The 16,918-nt window shown below is 47.3% G+C and overlaps 1 protein-coding gene across 1 annotated transcript in view; it reads right to left on the bottom strand.

The window, feature by feature from the left end:
- Positions 1-16,918, bottom strand: part of bcl10 (BCL10 immune signaling adaptor) — a 37,378-nt gene that overhangs the window by 5,684 nt on the left and 14,776 nt on the right. The window contains exon 2 of the mRNA XM_052013094.1: positions 2,482-2,767. Within this exon, the coding sequence (XP_051869054.1) occupies positions 2,482-2,767 (286 nt within the window). The remainder of the gene's footprint in view (positions 1-2,481; positions 2,768-16,918) is intronic.

Raw genomic sequence — 16,918 nt, 5'->3', positions numbered from 1 at the left:
GGTTGTTGAAGAAGCCCTTGCTCATGTTTCACCTTATGGCTTGCGGAACTGAACTTTAAGAACCATTCCGGAACTGGGAGTTTTGGACTTTGTCACACACACACACGAAGAGTTTAGTTTTGGGGTTAACGTTCGAGGTTTAACATTTTTGAATTCTAACATACTAACATTTTTACTTTTATTTTACGTATTATCATAAGTAGTGATTAATAAAATAGTTTTTAACACTAAATCATGCTCAGTGTGTTTCTTTTGTTGCTGGTTCGTGACACTGTTTGATACTGAGGGAGTCCGGAAATACATTTACACAATTTATGTGGTGGGGAGGAGGAGAAATCCCCAGGCCATCAGCGCAGAGACTCGATTGTTGAGAGACATGTTCTTGTTCTTATTGAAGTTTATAAAAGTTATGAGGGGCATAGATAGGGTGGAGAATCAGAATCCTTTCCCCAGGGTGGAAACGTCAGATACTAGAGGGCATAGATTGAAGGTGAAAGGGGGAAAGTTTTTTATCCAGAGAGTGGTGGGTGCCTGGAATGGGCTGCCAGGGGAGATGGTGGAGACAGATACAATAGCAACGTTTAAGAGGCAATTAGACAGGCACATGAATGGGCAGGGAATGGCAGGATGTGGACCGTGTGCAGACAGACGGGATTAGTTAGCTTGGCATCATGGTCGGCACAGATATGGTGGGCCGAAGGGCCTGTTCCTGCGCTGGTTTTATGTTCTATGTTCTTAATCCACTGTAGCAACTGTGAAAGTTAAACACGTCTGGAATAAAAAGGCAGAATGAATAGTATTGGCCATCAGAGTGCTGGATTGTTGTAGGAACCCACATGGTTCACTCATAGCCCTCAGTTAACCTGCTCTGGCCTTCTTGTGAGTCTAAATCCACAGCAAACTGGTGGACTCTTCACTGCCCTCCGAAAGGGCAAGCCAGTAGGGGGTGCCACAGTGGCTCAGTGGGCAGAGCTGCTGCCTCACAGCTCCAGAGACCCGGGTTCAATCCCGACCTCCGGCGCTGTCTGTGTGGAGTTTGCACGTTCTCCCTATGACCGCACGGGTTTCCCCCGGGTGCTCCGGTTTCCTCCCACGTCCCAACGACGTGCGGGTCGGTGGGTCAACTGGCCGATGTAAATTGCCCCCAGTGTGTGGGTGAGGGGGAGAATCTGGGGGGAGTTGACGGGAATGTGGGGAGAATGAAATAGAGGTAATGTAGGGTTAGTCTTAGAATGATTGGTTAATGGTTGCCATGGTTTGGATGGGGCAGAGGGCCTGTTCCATGCTGTATCACTCTAAGGAGTAATCGGGGTGGACAATAAATTCTGCGCTAACCACTTGCGCCCAAACTCAATGAAGAAGTATGTTTTTGTTAATTTGGTCTGAAATTGGCTCCCCAATAGACAAACCAGCATCAGACGTACTGTGAATGGTAGGGCACAAGGGACCTGGGAGTACAAGTGCATCGTTTATTGAAAGTGGCGTCACAGGGAGACAGGGTGGTGAAAAAGTCACTTAGCACGCTGGCCTTCATCAGTCAGGGCATCGAGTATAGGAGTTGCGACATTATGCTGCAGTTGGTGAGGCCTTTGGAGCACTGGGTACAGTTTTGGTCACCCTGTTATAGGAAAGATGTGGTTAATCTGGAAAGAGCACAGAGGAGATTTACCAGGATGTTGCCAGGACTCGAGGGCCTGAGTTATAGGGAGAGGTTGGCCAGGCTGGGTCTTTATTCCTTGGAATGTAGGAGAATGGGGGGCGACCTTATAGAAATGTTTAAAATTATGAGAGGCATAGATAAGGTGGACGGTAACAGTCCTTTCCCCAGGGTAGGGGAGTCCAAAACTAGGGGGCTTAGGTCCAAGGTGAGAGGGGAAAGATTTAAAAGGGACCTGAGGGGCAACTTTTTCACACAGAGGGTGGTGAGTATGTGGAACGAGCTGCCAGAGGAAGTGGGTGAGGCAGGTACAACAGTATCATTTAAGAAGCACTTGGATAGGTACAATGGAGGGGCGAGGCTTGGAGGGATATGGGCCGAACGCAGGAAATTGGGACTAGCTGGGTGGGCACCGTGGTCGGCATGGACTGGTTGGGCCGAAGGGCCTGTATCTGTGCTGTATTCCTCTATGACTGGTGAGACCCAGTGAGGTAAAAACAAAACATAGAAAGAGAAGTAAAATCAGAAGATGCTGGGAACACTCAGCAGGTCAGGCAGCGTCTGTGGAGAAAGGAACAGGGTCGCTCACAATTTATCAAAAGATTACCACTAAAGTTTGGGGAGGGTGTTGGGGGGAAGGTGCTGAAACAAAGCAGCAGATTCTACCCTGTGAACACGATGAAAGCTCAGCAAAGATAATGAAGGCTCTGTTGTAAACGCACACAGCACAGAAACAGACCCTTCAGCCCACCATATCCATGCCAACCCTCCATACTAATCCTGCTGCCAGTGGAAGTGTGGGGAGGGAAAGATGACTGATTTACCTTTCTGGAACAGTTTCTCATTTTTAATTTTCTGAACTTCATCTGTGATTTTCTGCACCAGGAAGTTCTGCGTTCCTTCCCGTCGGATGGAACTGATCAGCGTGTCTAGGCCCTTGGGGTTTTCCGTTAGATGGTCCAGGAATTTTCCTGCCTTTCGCCTGCTCGATACCTGGTAGGAAATCTCCTCCGTGTCTTCCTTGGACAGGATCTTCTTCGCTCGCAAGTAATCGAAGTGCCGTTCGGCAATAAGTTTGTCGCACAGGTAGGGCCGCAATTTTTCCAGAGCCTGTGAACATGGGACGCTTGTTACCACCGGCAAAACCACGACTGAATGCAGTATCCCTCTTTTAAAAATGGACGTTCATTGTGGCAGCTTTGTGGAGAACATTCACTTGTATAATAATGAAAAAACACTGGAGGAGGAGGAGGAGGCCACTCGGCCCCTCAGCCCTGTCCCACCATTCACTGTGACCACGGCTGATCTGCCCCAGGCCTCACCTCCTCTACTGTGCCAGTTCCCCATCGCCCTCAGTCCCCTGATCTTTCAAACATTTACCTCCATCCTCTTTAAACTCCCCAGTGATCCAGTCTCCACACCCTCTGGGGCAGAGAATCCCACGGATTCCCCTCCCTCTGTGAGAAGAAGTCCCTACGCACCTCAGTTGGAAGATCAGGGAGTGGTCGTTTAAATCTGCGTCCCCTCGTTCGAGACTCTCCCACTGGTGGAAACATCCCAACATCTGATGCTAACAGTCTTTTCCCCAGGGTAGGGGAGTCCAAAACTAAGGGGCATAGGTTTAGGGTGAGAGGGGAAGGTTTAAAAGGGACCTGAGGGGCAACTTTTTCATGCAGAGGGTGGTGAGTATATGGAACGAGCTGCCAGAGGAAGTGGGTGAGGCAGGTACAACAGTGTCATTTAAGAAGCACTTGGGTAGGTACATAGAGGGGCGGGGCTTGGAGGGATATGGGCCGAACACAGGAATTTGGGACTAGCTGGGTGTGCACTGTGGTTGGCATGGACTGGTTGGGCTGAAGGGCCTGTATCAGTGCTGTATTGATCTATGACTACATGAATCCATTATGTTGCAGCTTTAAGGTAAGGTAAGATTTCTTTATTAGTCACATGTACATCGAAACACACAGTGAAATGCATCTTTTGCGTAGAGTGTTCTGGGGGCAGCCCGCAAGTGTCGCCACCCTTCCGGCGCCAACACAGCATGCCCACAACTTCCTAACCTGTACGTCTTTGGAATGTGGGAGGAAACCGGAGCACCCGGAGGAAACCCACGCAGACACGGGGAGAACGTACAAACTCCTTACAGACAGTGGCCGGAACTGAACCCGGGTCGCTGGCGCTGTAAAGCGTTACGCTAACCGCTACAATACCGTGCCTACCCTAAACTCTGGTTAGACCGCACTGGGAGCACTGTGTGCAGTTCTGGTCACTACACTGCAGGAAGGACGTGGTCGTGCTGGAGAGGGTGCAGAGGGGACTCAGCAGGACGTTGCCTGGGCTGGAGGGCTTTAGTCATGGGGAGAGATCGGACAGGCTGGGCTTGTTTTCCCTGGAACGAGGAAGGCTGAGGGGTGACTGATAGAGGTTTATAAAGTTATAAGAGGCATAGACAGGGCAGATAGTCAGAAATTTTTTTCCTGTGGTCAGGGTGTCAAAGACAAGAGGGCAGAGGTTTATGGTGAGAGGAAGGAGTTTTAAAGGGGGTCTGAGGGGTGTTTTTACACAGAGAGGGGTTGGTGTCTGGAACTCACTGCCAGAGGAGGGGGTGGAATCAGGTACAGACACTGCGTTTAAGAGACATTCAGACAGACAATTAAATAGGCAGGGTGTAGAGGGATACAGTCCTAATGTGGGCAAATGGGATTCGTGCAGCTGGGCAAAAAGGTCAGTACAGATGTGGTGGGCCGAAGGGACTGTTTCTGTGCTGTACCACTCTGTGACTCTAAACCTCCTTCCGAATGGTCTGCAGCAACTCAGCTGTGGGTGTGACAATGAACTTCAATGGAAGGGAAGTTGGGAGAGGCGACTGGGGCTCCAGTGTTCATCCACAGCTACTGACCAACGATGATTCGAAATGCTGCTCTAAATTAACTCATTGCATCTCGTCCTATCAGCTATATGTCCTTTCCTTCTACTCCAGGGTAAGGCCATAACTAGAGTCACAGAGCAATACAGCACGGACACAGGCCCTTCGGCCCAACCAGTCCATGCCAACCACTGTGCCCACCCAGCTAGTCCCAATTCCCTGCGTTCGGCACATATCCCTCCAAGCCCCGCCCTCCATGTACCTATCCAAGTGCTTCTTAAATGACACTGTTGTACCTGCCTCACCCACTTCCTCTGGCAGCTCGTTCCATACACTCACCACCCTCTGTGTGAAGAAGTTGCCCCTCAGGTCCCTTTTCCCCTCTCACCCTAAACCTATGCCCCCTAGTTCTGGACTCCCCTACCCTGGGGAAAAGACTGTTACCGTCCACCTTATCTATGACTCTCAGAATTTTAAACACTTCTATAAGGTCGCCCCTCATTCTCCTACATTCTAAGGAATAGAGAACCAGCCTGGCCAACCTCTCCCTATAACTCAGGCCCTCGAGTCCTGGCAACATCCTGGTAAATCTCCTCTGTGCTCTTTCCAGTTTAACCACGTCTTTCCTGTAACAGGGCGACCAAACTGTCCACAGTGCTCCAAGTGCAGCCTCACCAACAACTTGTACAACTGCAACATAATGTCCCAACTCCTATACTCAGGGCCCTGACTGATGAAGGCCAGCGTGCTAAATGACTTTTACACTGCCCTGTCTACCTGTAACACCACTTTCAACAAGCTGTGCACTTGTACTCCTAGGTCCCTCTGTTCCACTACACTCCCTAGTGCCCTACCATTCACAGTACAAGTCCTACGCTGGTTTGACTTTCCAAAATGCATCACCTCACACTTATCTGTGTTGAAATCCATTTGCCACTCCTCGGCCCACTGCCCGAACTGATCAAGATCGCCCTGTGATCTACAAAAACCTTCTTCACTATCAACAACACCTCCTAATTTTGTGTCGTCTGCAGACTTACTGATCAAGCCTTGTCCATTCGCATCCAGATCATTTCTATAAATACAAATAACAGGAGTCCCAGGCACCAACCCCTGTTGATAATTCTTCAAGTTAGAACTCTGAAATGAAAATAAGGTCTGATGAAAGGTCAGTGACCTGAAACCTTGAACCTGCTCCTCTCTCAGCAAGATCAGGTCACATCTCTGCAGTGACATTTTGGATTTTCTGATTATATTCAACATGATATTTGCTGCTTTTTTTGTAAATTTGCTAAGATTGTTTATGAGCCACAGTGTTCTCAGCAGAGTGTAAATTAAAGCTCTTTTGACATTGAGGGAGTCACCTTCAAAACAACAGGCTTTAAAAAAAGGAAGCATATTTGCATAGGAAGCAATCAACTGAGAAATTTGCCTAAAGACCGAATTTAAGCAGAAATCTCACAACTGAAACATTTTTCTACAGAGTGCATTTAGGTACAACCCACTTTTCAAGTTAACACTTCACATTACATCGTTTTTACAGCACAAAAAAAAGTGCCATTTCGCCCAACAGATCAGATAAGTCACTGTTTTCGCTCAGCACAGGGCTCGTAACACACGAGAAAATAGGAGCAGGAGGAGGCCACTCGGGCCCTCAGTCCTGTCCCACCATTCACTGTGACCATGGCTGATCTGCCCCAGGCCTCACCTCCCCTTCTGTGCTAGTTCCCCATCGCCCTCAGTTCCCTGATCTCTCAAACATTTACCTCCCTCCTCTTTAAACCCCCCCAGTGATCCAGTCTCCACACCCCCTGGGGCAGAGAACGCCACAGCTTCACCTCCCTCTGAGAGAAGAAGTCCCCAGACACCTTTTTTAAATATCCATCTCCTAATCTTTTAACAATGTTCCTCCCCCCCCCCCACCTCTGCAATCTTCTAATCCTTTTTCCCCTCAGATGTTTATCCAGTCTTGCTTTAAATCCAATATTATTATAATGTCAACGTTCCACATTAAATGTGTGAAATTCACAGTTCAGAAGGCTGCAGTAATTAGACAACCCTCAGGCATTTTAACAGATCAAGGCTGATGTAGCAGAACCCTATTTACCCATCTATGCTCTAAATTGCCTGATTCCCTTTATTAGCTAACAGCAAACAACCATCGATCTTAGTTTAGTCCTGAAAATTTCAACGTCCCTCTTGAAGAAGAGATTCAGATCTCCACTATTTATTACATGAAACAAAGATTCACAATTTCCATCTCCAATAACTACTTCCAGTGCTACAACAGTGCATTGGTTGACGGTTGACAGATTTCCTGGTCAAAAGATTTACCAGGATGTTACCTGGACTTGGGGGCCTGAGTTACAAGGAGAGGTCGTGTAGACTAGGACTTTATTCTCTGGAATGTAGGAAATTGAGGGGTGACCTGATAGAGGTGTATAAGGTCATGAGGGGCATAGACAGGGTGAAAGCACACAGTCTTTTTCCCAGGGAGGGGGTGCTAAAAACAAGAGGGCAGAGGTTTAAGATCAGAGGCGAGAGATTTAAAAGGGACATCAGGGGCAGCTTCTTCATGCAAAGGGTGGGGCGTATTTGGAATGAGCTGCCAGAAATAGTGGTTGAGGCGGACACATCAGCAACATTTAAAAGCCATCTAAGTAAGTACATGGATAGGAGAGGTTTAGAGGGCTATGGGCCAAACGTGGGCAGGTGGGACTAGCTCGCTGGGCAACACAGTCGGCATGGACGAGTTGGGCCGAAGGGCCTGTTTCCGTGCTGTGTGACTCTAGGACTCTATCTCAAGGTACTTTAATTCCCCATCCCACTCACACTGCACTGTTACAAGTCCCTACACAAGCTTGTGGTACCAAACTCTCATCTTCGATCTCGGCACATAGCAGCCTGCAGGACCCAATATCGAATTCTCCAACTTCAGGTAACTCACTTTCTCTTTCTGTCCATATCAGAATTGACCATCATCATTTTGGCTCAGTTTTTCTCTCTCTGTCCCACAGCCCTGCTATTAACAACACGTAACACAGACAAAGAGGAACAAGTTGATTCTAAATGCTGCTATCAATCAACTAATTTGGTCTCACCCTATCAGATATATTTCCTTTTGTTCTACTCACCCCTCCCCAACCTTCTCTGCTACTGAAAACTAACTTCTTTTCTCTCTTTCCCACTCCTGCTGAAAGGTTTCAGACCTGAAACATTAACTGTAACATTCCTCTCTCCACAGACACTGCCTGACCTGCTGAGCGTTTCCAGCATTTTCAGTTTTTATTTCAGATTTTCAGTATCTGCAGTTTTTTTGTTCTCCAAGGGAGAGATTCATTTCCCACTGGGTGTACCAAACACACGATGCAATGCGTTGAGATCCACTTCCATGAAAGGCAATGGGACTGTACTTCAGAAGGGGAGTTCCAGAAGGGGTATGGGATACTGGCCTTCATTAGTTGGGGCACTGAATATGGAAGTAGGGAGGTTATGTTCTGACTTTATAAGACATTGGTCAGACCTCAGCTGGAGCACTGCGTGCAGTTCTGGTCACCGTGAAGGATGTGAGAGTGCTGGAGAGGGTGCAGAGGAACGTCACCAGGATGTTGCCTGGGATGAAGCAGTTCGGTTATGAGGAGAGAGCGGAGAGGCTGGGTCTGTTCTCCCTGGAGTAGAGGGGGTTCAGAGGGGACATGACTGAGGTGTATAAAATTATGAGGGGTATAGATAGGGTAGACTGCAGGAAATTTTTCCCCACATCAGAGGTAGATAAAACTAGAGGACATAGATTTAGGGGAAGAGAGAAGAGGTTTAGAGGGGATTTGAGGGGGACATTTATCACCCAGAGAGAGGTGAGTACCTGGAATGCAGAGTGGTGGAAGAAATGTTGCTGACAATATTTAAGAAGCATCTAGACAAGCACTTGAATTCTTCAGTCAGAAGGCTATGGAGCAGGTGCCAAGAGAAGGGATTAGTACAGATGGATGCCCAATGGTTGGTAAGGACCAGTTGGGCTGAATGGCCTGTTTCTGTGCTGTAGGACTCTGTGACTAAGCATGTGTTATCTACTCACAGCTGGCATATTCAAGACAAGACAGACATCTGCCCTCTTGTATTTCTCAAATGCTGATGCATCAAAAGGAAACAGAAAAAGTGAAGCAGACAGAGCAGCCCAAGCCAAAAGGCAGCCTCTACTTGTGTGGCAGGGACTGTGGAACCGGGCGGGAGCCAGCTGCCCACAGGTTTGATAGCTCGGGGGTTGAACACTTGACTGACATGGAGCAGCTTCTTCAAGGGGCTCCAGGGAAGGATACCACACACAACCTGCCAGAGGAACTCAGCAGGTCAAGTGGGGCGGAAAGGAATTGTCAACGTTTTGGGTTGAAACCCTGCTTCAGGATTCCCCCACAGATGCTGCTCGACCTGCTGAGTTCCTCCAGCAGATTGTGTGTTGCTCTAGGTTCCAGCATCTGCAGTGTCTGGTGTCTCCAGGGAAGGGTAGCCAGCAGAGGGGGACATTGGTAGGGCCCTAGGGAGGGAGTTTGAGGACAGAGGGATATGACTCCCTTAAGGTAGAAGCACAGGTGGATGAGGTGGTGAAGATATTTGGGACGGTTACCTTCATTACCAAGGCATAGAATATAAGAGAAGGGAGATTACGGTACAACTCTAGAAAATACAGATTGGGTGACACCTGGAGGTTTGTGCACAGTTCTGGTCACCACACAATGGGAAGGACGTGACTGCACTGGAGAGAGTGCAGAGGAGGTTCACCAGGATATTGCCTGGGATGGAGTGCTTCTGTTAAGAGGTGAGATTGGAGACACCGGGGTTGTTGTCCTTGGACCCTGAGGGGGACCTGATAGAGCTGTACAAATATCTGAGGGCATCGAGAGGGGAGATGGTAGCAAACTCTTTCCCATGCCAAAGGTGTCCAAAAAACTAGAGAGTTTATGTTTAGGATAAGAGGCAAGAGGTTTAGAGGATTTGAGGAAGAAATTCCTCCCCAGGGGAGATTTGGAATCTGGAACACACTCCCTGAGGGGGTGGGGGAGGCAGACACTCTCATAACAATTAACAAGTATCTGGACGAGCACTTGAATCACCAAGGCAGAGAAGGGTACGGACTAGGTGCTGGCGAATGGGATTGGAGTGGATGTGTACTTAATGTTTGGCTTGGACATGAAGGGCTGAATGGCCTGTTCCGTGCACTATGACTCAATGACACCAATATTCATTCTACCCGAGAACTGAATCAGTAACCGGATGAGACAATTATGGATGCACTTGCTTGACCACAAGAGAAACCCAGCACCTCCACATCCTCTTGATCTCACAATCTACCTCGTTATGGCCTTGCACCTTATTGTCTGCCTGCACTGCACTTTCTCTGTAACTGTGACACTTTACTCTGCATTCTGTTATTGTTTTACCCTGTACTACCACAATGCACTGTGTAATCAAATGATCTGTACGATCAGTATGCAAGACAAGTTTTTCACTGCACCTCAGTACAAGTGACAATAATAAACCAATTTACCCTCAGCAGCACTAAACATGATACAGGAGTACTCTCCAAAATCCAGCTCCATGGAATTCCATACCCAGTGGGCTGTGGGATCCCAATGTCCCCGTCTCTGAAATTCCCTTCCCTTGACTTGCCTTTGCCCTTGAATCGCTGAATACCCCTTAACAGCTGAAAGCACATATCCAGAGAGATATAGAGACTAAGATTTCGATGTTCCACTTTGAAGAAGTGATTCAGATCCCCACAGGATTTCACCAGACACAATGGTTCCTAATTTCCACCTCCAATGCCTGACTCCGATGTTCAGACTACGCCACCTGGGCTACAAGTGACAGATCTCAAGGTACACATTGATTTTAGAACATAGAACAATACAGCACAGGACAGGCCCTTCAGCCCACAATGTTGTGCCAAACTAATTAAATTAGTAATTAAATGCCTAACTGAACTAATTCCTTCTGCCTGCACAAGGTCCATATCCCTCCACTCCCTGCACATCCATGTGCCTATCTAAGAGCCTCTTAAATGCCTCTATCGTATCTGCCTCCACCCCCACCCCTGGCAGCACATTCCAGGCACCCACCACTCTTCGTGTAAAAAAAACTTGCTCCGCACATCTCCTTTGAACTTTCCCCCCCTCACCTTAAATACATGCCTTCTGGTGTTAGACATTTCGACCCTGGAAAAAAGATACTGGCTGTCAACCCCTATCTATGCCCCTCAGGGATGGTAGTGTAGCCGTTAGCGTAACGCTATTACAGCACCAGCGACCCCGGTTCAATTCCCCTCGCTGTCTGTAAGGAGTTTGTACGTTCTCCCCGTGTGTCTGCGTGGGTTTCCTCCAGGTGCTCTAGTTTCCTCCCACATTCCAAAGACGTACGGGTTAGGAAGTCGTGGACATGCTATGTTGGTGCTGGAAGCGTGGCGACACTTGCGGGCTGCCCCCAGAACACTCTACGCAAAAGATGCATTTCACTGTGTGTTTCGATGGACATGTGACTAATAAAGAAATCTTATCTTATTTTTAATCTTATAAACCTCCATCAGGTCTCCCCTCAGCCTCCGCCGCTCCAGAGAAAACAATCCACGTTTGTCCAACCTCTCCTTATAGCACCTGCCGTCTAATCCAGGCAGCATCCTGGTGAACCTCTTCTGCACCCTCTCCAAAGCCTCCACAAACTTCCTATAATGGGGTGACCAGAATTGAATACAATACTCCAGATGAAGCCTAACTATAGAGTTTTATAAAGCTGCAACATAACTTCCCGACTCTCCTGTTGTATTCACCAGACACACAATGAAATCCAAAGTTGGAATGTGTAATATACTTGAATCAGTAATCAATAATATACATAGGGACAACATTATTGGTGTCAAGATGGGCTGCATTTTACATTCTCTCCAACTCTCCTTCCTGAAATCTAAAATTAACACATCCAGAAAGAATATGTAAGAATTTGTAAGTTATGACTTCCTCATTTTGATGTGCCAAGTCCCTCAAGATAAAGGAAAACACTCAGTCAGATTTTCATTCTGAATTGGCCCTGCCCTCCGATGTTTGAAGGGGTATGTTCCTGGGCACCCAAATCCCTCGTCACTTCCACAGATCCCAGGGTTTCACCATGAGCAAAACATTCCCTCTGTTCCATTCGGACACAGGATGGGGATCACCACACCTCCCAGCTCGTTGACAGTCTACTATTGAACTTACTGTTCCCGTTTAGACAACATATCATGTCTCCTAACACAGAGCCGTGAGCAACCTTAACATTTTAACTCTACTTCTCCGATGTAATGAAAAGCCAAGGTGAAGGGTGGAAAGGGTCCAGATGGATGACCAATTCCTGAAGAATGTCCAAGAAATGTTGCATTTATTCCATCGTAATCAGCCACCAACCTGTGTCACAGTATCTGTGGTAACTCTTGTGCATTTTCACTTTTGACAAGAATCTCCTGTGCTGAACCTTACCGACAACGCTCCAGGGGTTTAACATTGGAAGGAATTTACCACCTGCCTTGGAGTGCATTTACAAGCAGCCCAACTCCAAGAGACTCCACTCTGAAGAGCCAGTGTGTGTAACTTGCTCCAATATATATAGATAGAACATAGAACAGACAGCACAGGAACAGGCCCTTCGGCCCACGATGTTGTGCCGAACTAATTAAACTAGTAATTAAATGCCTAACGAAACTAATCCCATCTGGCCTACACATATCCCTCCATTCTCTGCACATCCATGTGCCTATCCAAGAGCCTCTTAAAAGCCTCTATCGTATCTGCCTCCACCACCACCCCAGGCAGCACATTCCAGGCACCCACCACTCTGTCTGTAAAAAAAACTTGCCCCGCACATCTCCTTTGAACTTTCCCCCTCTCAGCTTAAATGCACGCCCTCTGGTATTAGACATTTCGACCCTGAGGAAAAGCTATAGGCTGTCTACTCTATCTGTGCCTCTCATAATCTTATAAACCTCTATCAGGTGCCCCCTCAGCCTCTGCCACTCCAGAGAAAATAACCCAAGTGTGTCCAACCTCTCCTTATAGCTCATACCCTCTAATCCAGGCGGCATCCTGGTGAACCTCTTCTGCACCCTCTCCAAAGCCTCCACATCCTTCCTGTAACCAGGCGACCAGAACTGACCACAATACTCAGAGTCTTTATGGTTGGAGTCTTTAATCTAGGGCAGGAATGTCAAGTACGAGAGGACATGAATGTAAGGTGGGAGGGGGAAAGTTTAATGGAGATGTGCAGGGCAAGGTTTTTTTACACAGAGGTATTTATTTATTAGTCACATGTACACCGAAACACACAGTGAAATGCATCTTTTTGTGTTACCGAGAATGTGCTGGGGGCAGCCCACAAGTGTTGCCACGCTTCCGGCACCAACATAGCATGCCCACAACTTCCTAACCCGTATGTCTTTGGAATGTGGGAGGAAACCTGAGCACCCGGAGGAAACCCACGCAGACACGGGGAGAACGTACAAACTCCTTACAGACAGCGGCCGGTATTGAACCCGGGTCGTTGGTGCTGTAAAATGTTACGCTAACCGATACACTACTGTGCTGAGAGTGGTGGGTGCCTGAAATGCGCTGCCAGGGATAGTGGTGGATGGCAACATCTGAGAGGCATTTAGACAGGGACATGAACGGGCAGGGAGTGGAGGGATAGAGACCATGTGCAGGCAGATGGGATTAGATTAATTTGACATCAAGGTCAGGACAGCCATGGTGGGCCGAAGGGCCTGTTCCTGTTCTATGTGCTAAAGAACACACTTCTCAGGGAGTAAAAGAACAGGGAGCTTAGAGTATTATGTGCTCAGTTTGCTAAAACTACAAAGGAATCCAATAGGTCTCAACATTCCAGCTCTCATTTCTATTAAAATGAAAACAAAATGTGCAGATGCTGGAAATCAGAAATGAAGTCAGAAAATGCTGGAAATAGCAGGCCAGGCAGCATCTGTGCAGAGAACATTCCGACCAAGCCTCTCAGGCCTGAAACACTAACTCTGTTTCTCTCTCCACAGATGCAGCCCGACCTGCTGAGTGTTCCCAGCATTTTCTGTTCATATATCTAGTTTTTCTAACCGCAGGCCTGGTTCACGTCGCAGCCGTTTAAACCTGTAGTTAGGCCGCACTTGGAGCATTGTGTGCAGTTCTGGTTGCCCCGTTACAGGAAGGGTGCGGAGGCAGAAGGGGTTCACCAGGATGCTGTCTGGATTCTGACCATCTACCCTATCTACACCTCTCATAATTTTCTAAACTTCTATCAGGTCTCCCCTCAGCCTCCGACACTCCAGAGAAAATAATCCAAGTTTGTCCAACCTCTCATTCTCACCCTTAACCTCTAATTTAATGTAATTGGTTTATTATTGTCACATATACTGAGGCACCATGTAAAACCTCCTGAACCAACCGGCGCAACCCTAATCACCACCTCAGTATAGCAACACTAGGACCACTTTGACCACTTTGCACTAAAATGGACTTTTTCTGTTCTAATTGTGTTCTTTCTTGTGTAATTTATGTTTAATTTATGTTTTGTAAATGCTGCTTACATGTGCCTGTGATGCTGCTGCAAGTAAGCTTTTCATTGTACCCGTGCACACATGAACTTGTGCAGATGACAATAAACTGGACTTTGAGTTTGGCAATGTAGTGGCAGGGATTTTACGGGAGACCTGAACACAGAGGAAGGTTAGATGTAACGCAGCGGATGGGAAGTGCAGGCTCATCCATACATGTTTTGAACCTGCTGTGGCACGTTTTCCTTTTTAGGGCATCGTTGTGATACACATCACACCTCAACTGCACACATCAACCACAACACTGCACTTCAAGAGCTGCAGACCAGCAGTGGTCCTATCTCTCTGCAGAGCTATTGAAGATCCAAAACTAAATGTTAAAAGCAGAACAAAGACCTCAGTTTCCCCACCGTCTTTCACAACCCTAACACTTCACATCACCATCACTTCCTGCTTGCCTTGCTCTAAATTCTGCTCTTCAACTCAATTTTTTCCCGTAGGACCCAGTGCCAAAGCTGCGGTTACAGCAAGGGATCCTTTCAGAGATAAAGTAACCGATCCTATTTCATGACAGGATTATAATTCAATAAAAACTTTTTCATTCCAATCAAGTACTTAAACTTATTGTGTGATACAGGGGAATGCAGTCGCCTAGTGGTTAAGTCATAGAAGTCATAGAGTCACACAGCACGGAAACAGGCCCTTCGGCCTGTCGAGTCCGTGCCGACCATCACCCACCCATTTACACCAATCCTACACTGATCCCATTTCATTCTCCCCACATTCCCATCAACTCCCCCCAGATATTACCCTCACCCACACACTGGGGGCAATTTACGGCGGCCAATTAACCCACTGACCCGCACGTCTCTGGGATGTGGGAGGAAACCGGAGCACCCGGGGGAAACCCACACAGACACAGGGAGAATGTGCAAACTCCACACAGGCAGGGCCGGAGGTTGGAATTGAATCTGGGTCTCTGGAGCTGTGAGGCAGCAGCATTGCTACTGGGCCAGCCATAGTAAGTTATGTAAAAGTTTAAGTAATAGAGTTAGAAATCCTGAAGTAGACCAATGCTCCAGACACTTCCAGTGTATGTTTGAAATGTGACATGGGAGACATGGCAGTCACTCTATGCACAGTAACTCTCCACAATGACAATGCAGTCTGGGGTTGTGACGCTGTCAAGATTTATTTGTAGGACTTTAGGTAAAGCTCAACAGTGATAGAGTTCTGCCAGGGGCTTGATTTAAGCATGGCGACTCATTGCAAGCCACTCTCTGCCGATCCACTCATTACTTCTATTATAGTCGTTCTACTCTTTTACACTTTATTCTGCGTTCTGTTATTGTTTTCACCCTGTACTACCTCAATGCACTGTGTAATGAATTGATCTGTACGAACGGTGTGCAAGACAAGTTTTTCACTGTACCTCAGTACATGTGACAATAATAAACCAATTCCAGTTCCAATAACAACAATTCAGCAACAGACAGCCCCTCTGACAGTGGGACACTCCCTCAGCATGGTGTGGATTTTGTACACACATCTCTGGATTTATATTATAAGAGAATGGATGAAAAAGGGAGATTTTTTGACACTTATGTCAAATCAAAAACTCAAGGGACTAGGTTATAGGGAGGGGCTGGACATTTTTTGTTCTAATTGTGTTCTTTCTTGTAAAAATTGTTTAATTTCTTATTTTTTGTGAATGCTGCTTATCTGATGCTCTGTGTCTGTGATGCTGCTGCAGGTAAGTTTTTCATTGCACCTGTGCACACATGGACTTGTGCAGATGACAATAAACTCGACTTTGTTTTTCCTTCTGTTCTCCTGGCTGAGTAAGTTCCCCACACTGATACAACCTAATAAATCAGCCCCATAATGAGTTGGGTTTGTGGCACTTTTATTCTGTTACTTCACTATTTTTTTTATCCACCAGTAATGGATTCGTCCCACCCATTGTATTGTGAGTGCAGTATCACCTCTACCTGCACTTCCCCCTCCATTGTGTCCTGGCTGCCTCACAGCATGACTCGGTCAGTAGAATTCTGACTCAGAAGGCTGCGGCTTCAAGCCCCATGCCACAGAACGAGTGCAAAAGAGTAGCAGGGTTTGCTTCAATGCAGTGCTGACAGTGCATCAGACCGCAATTGGAACATTGTGCCCTGGGTCTAAGGAAAGATGTGCTGGCCCTGGAGAGGGTCCAGGGGAGGTGCACGAGGATGATCCCAGAATGAAAGGGTTAACGTATTTGGAGCGTTTGATTTGGCCTGTGCTCAATGGAGTTCAGAAGGATGACGGGGGGAATTTCACTGAAACCTACCAGATACTGAGAGGTCTGGATAGAGTGGATGTGGAGAGGATGTTTCCATCAGTGGGAGAGTCTGGGATCTAAGGGCACAGCCTCAGAATGAAGGGGCGTCCCTTGAAAACTGAGATGAGGAGGAATTTGTTCAGCCAGAGGGTGGTGAATGGAGTCATAGAGTCACAGAGTTATACAGCATGGAAACAGGCCCTTCAGCCCAACTGGTCCATGTCAACTAAGATGTCCCATTTACCCACTTTTGGCCCGTAACCTTCTAATCCTTTCCAATCCATGTACCTGTCCAACTACCTTTTTTGATGTACATGTGCCTAATAAAGATATCTTATCTTATCTAAAGTTGTTATTGTACCTGCCTCAACCACTTCCTCTGGCAGCTCGTTCCACATAGATACCACCCTTTGTGTAAAAGAGTTGCTCTAAGGAATAAAGTCCTAGCTTGTCCAACCTCTCCCTATAACTCAGTCCCTCAAGTCCTGGCAACATCCTTGTAAATCTTTTCTGCACTCTTTC

Source organism: Pristis pectinata, chromosome 3 (genome assembly GCF_009764475.1).
Source record: "Pristis pectinata isolate sPriPec2 chromosome 3, sPriPec2.1.pri, whole genome shotgun sequence".
NCBI lineage: Eukaryota > Metazoa > Chordata > Chondrichthyes > Rhinopristiformes > Pristidae > Pristis > Pristis pectinata.
The sequence above is the reverse complement of the archived record's forward strand: the minus strand, read 5'-3'. Positions and strand labels throughout refer to the sequence as shown.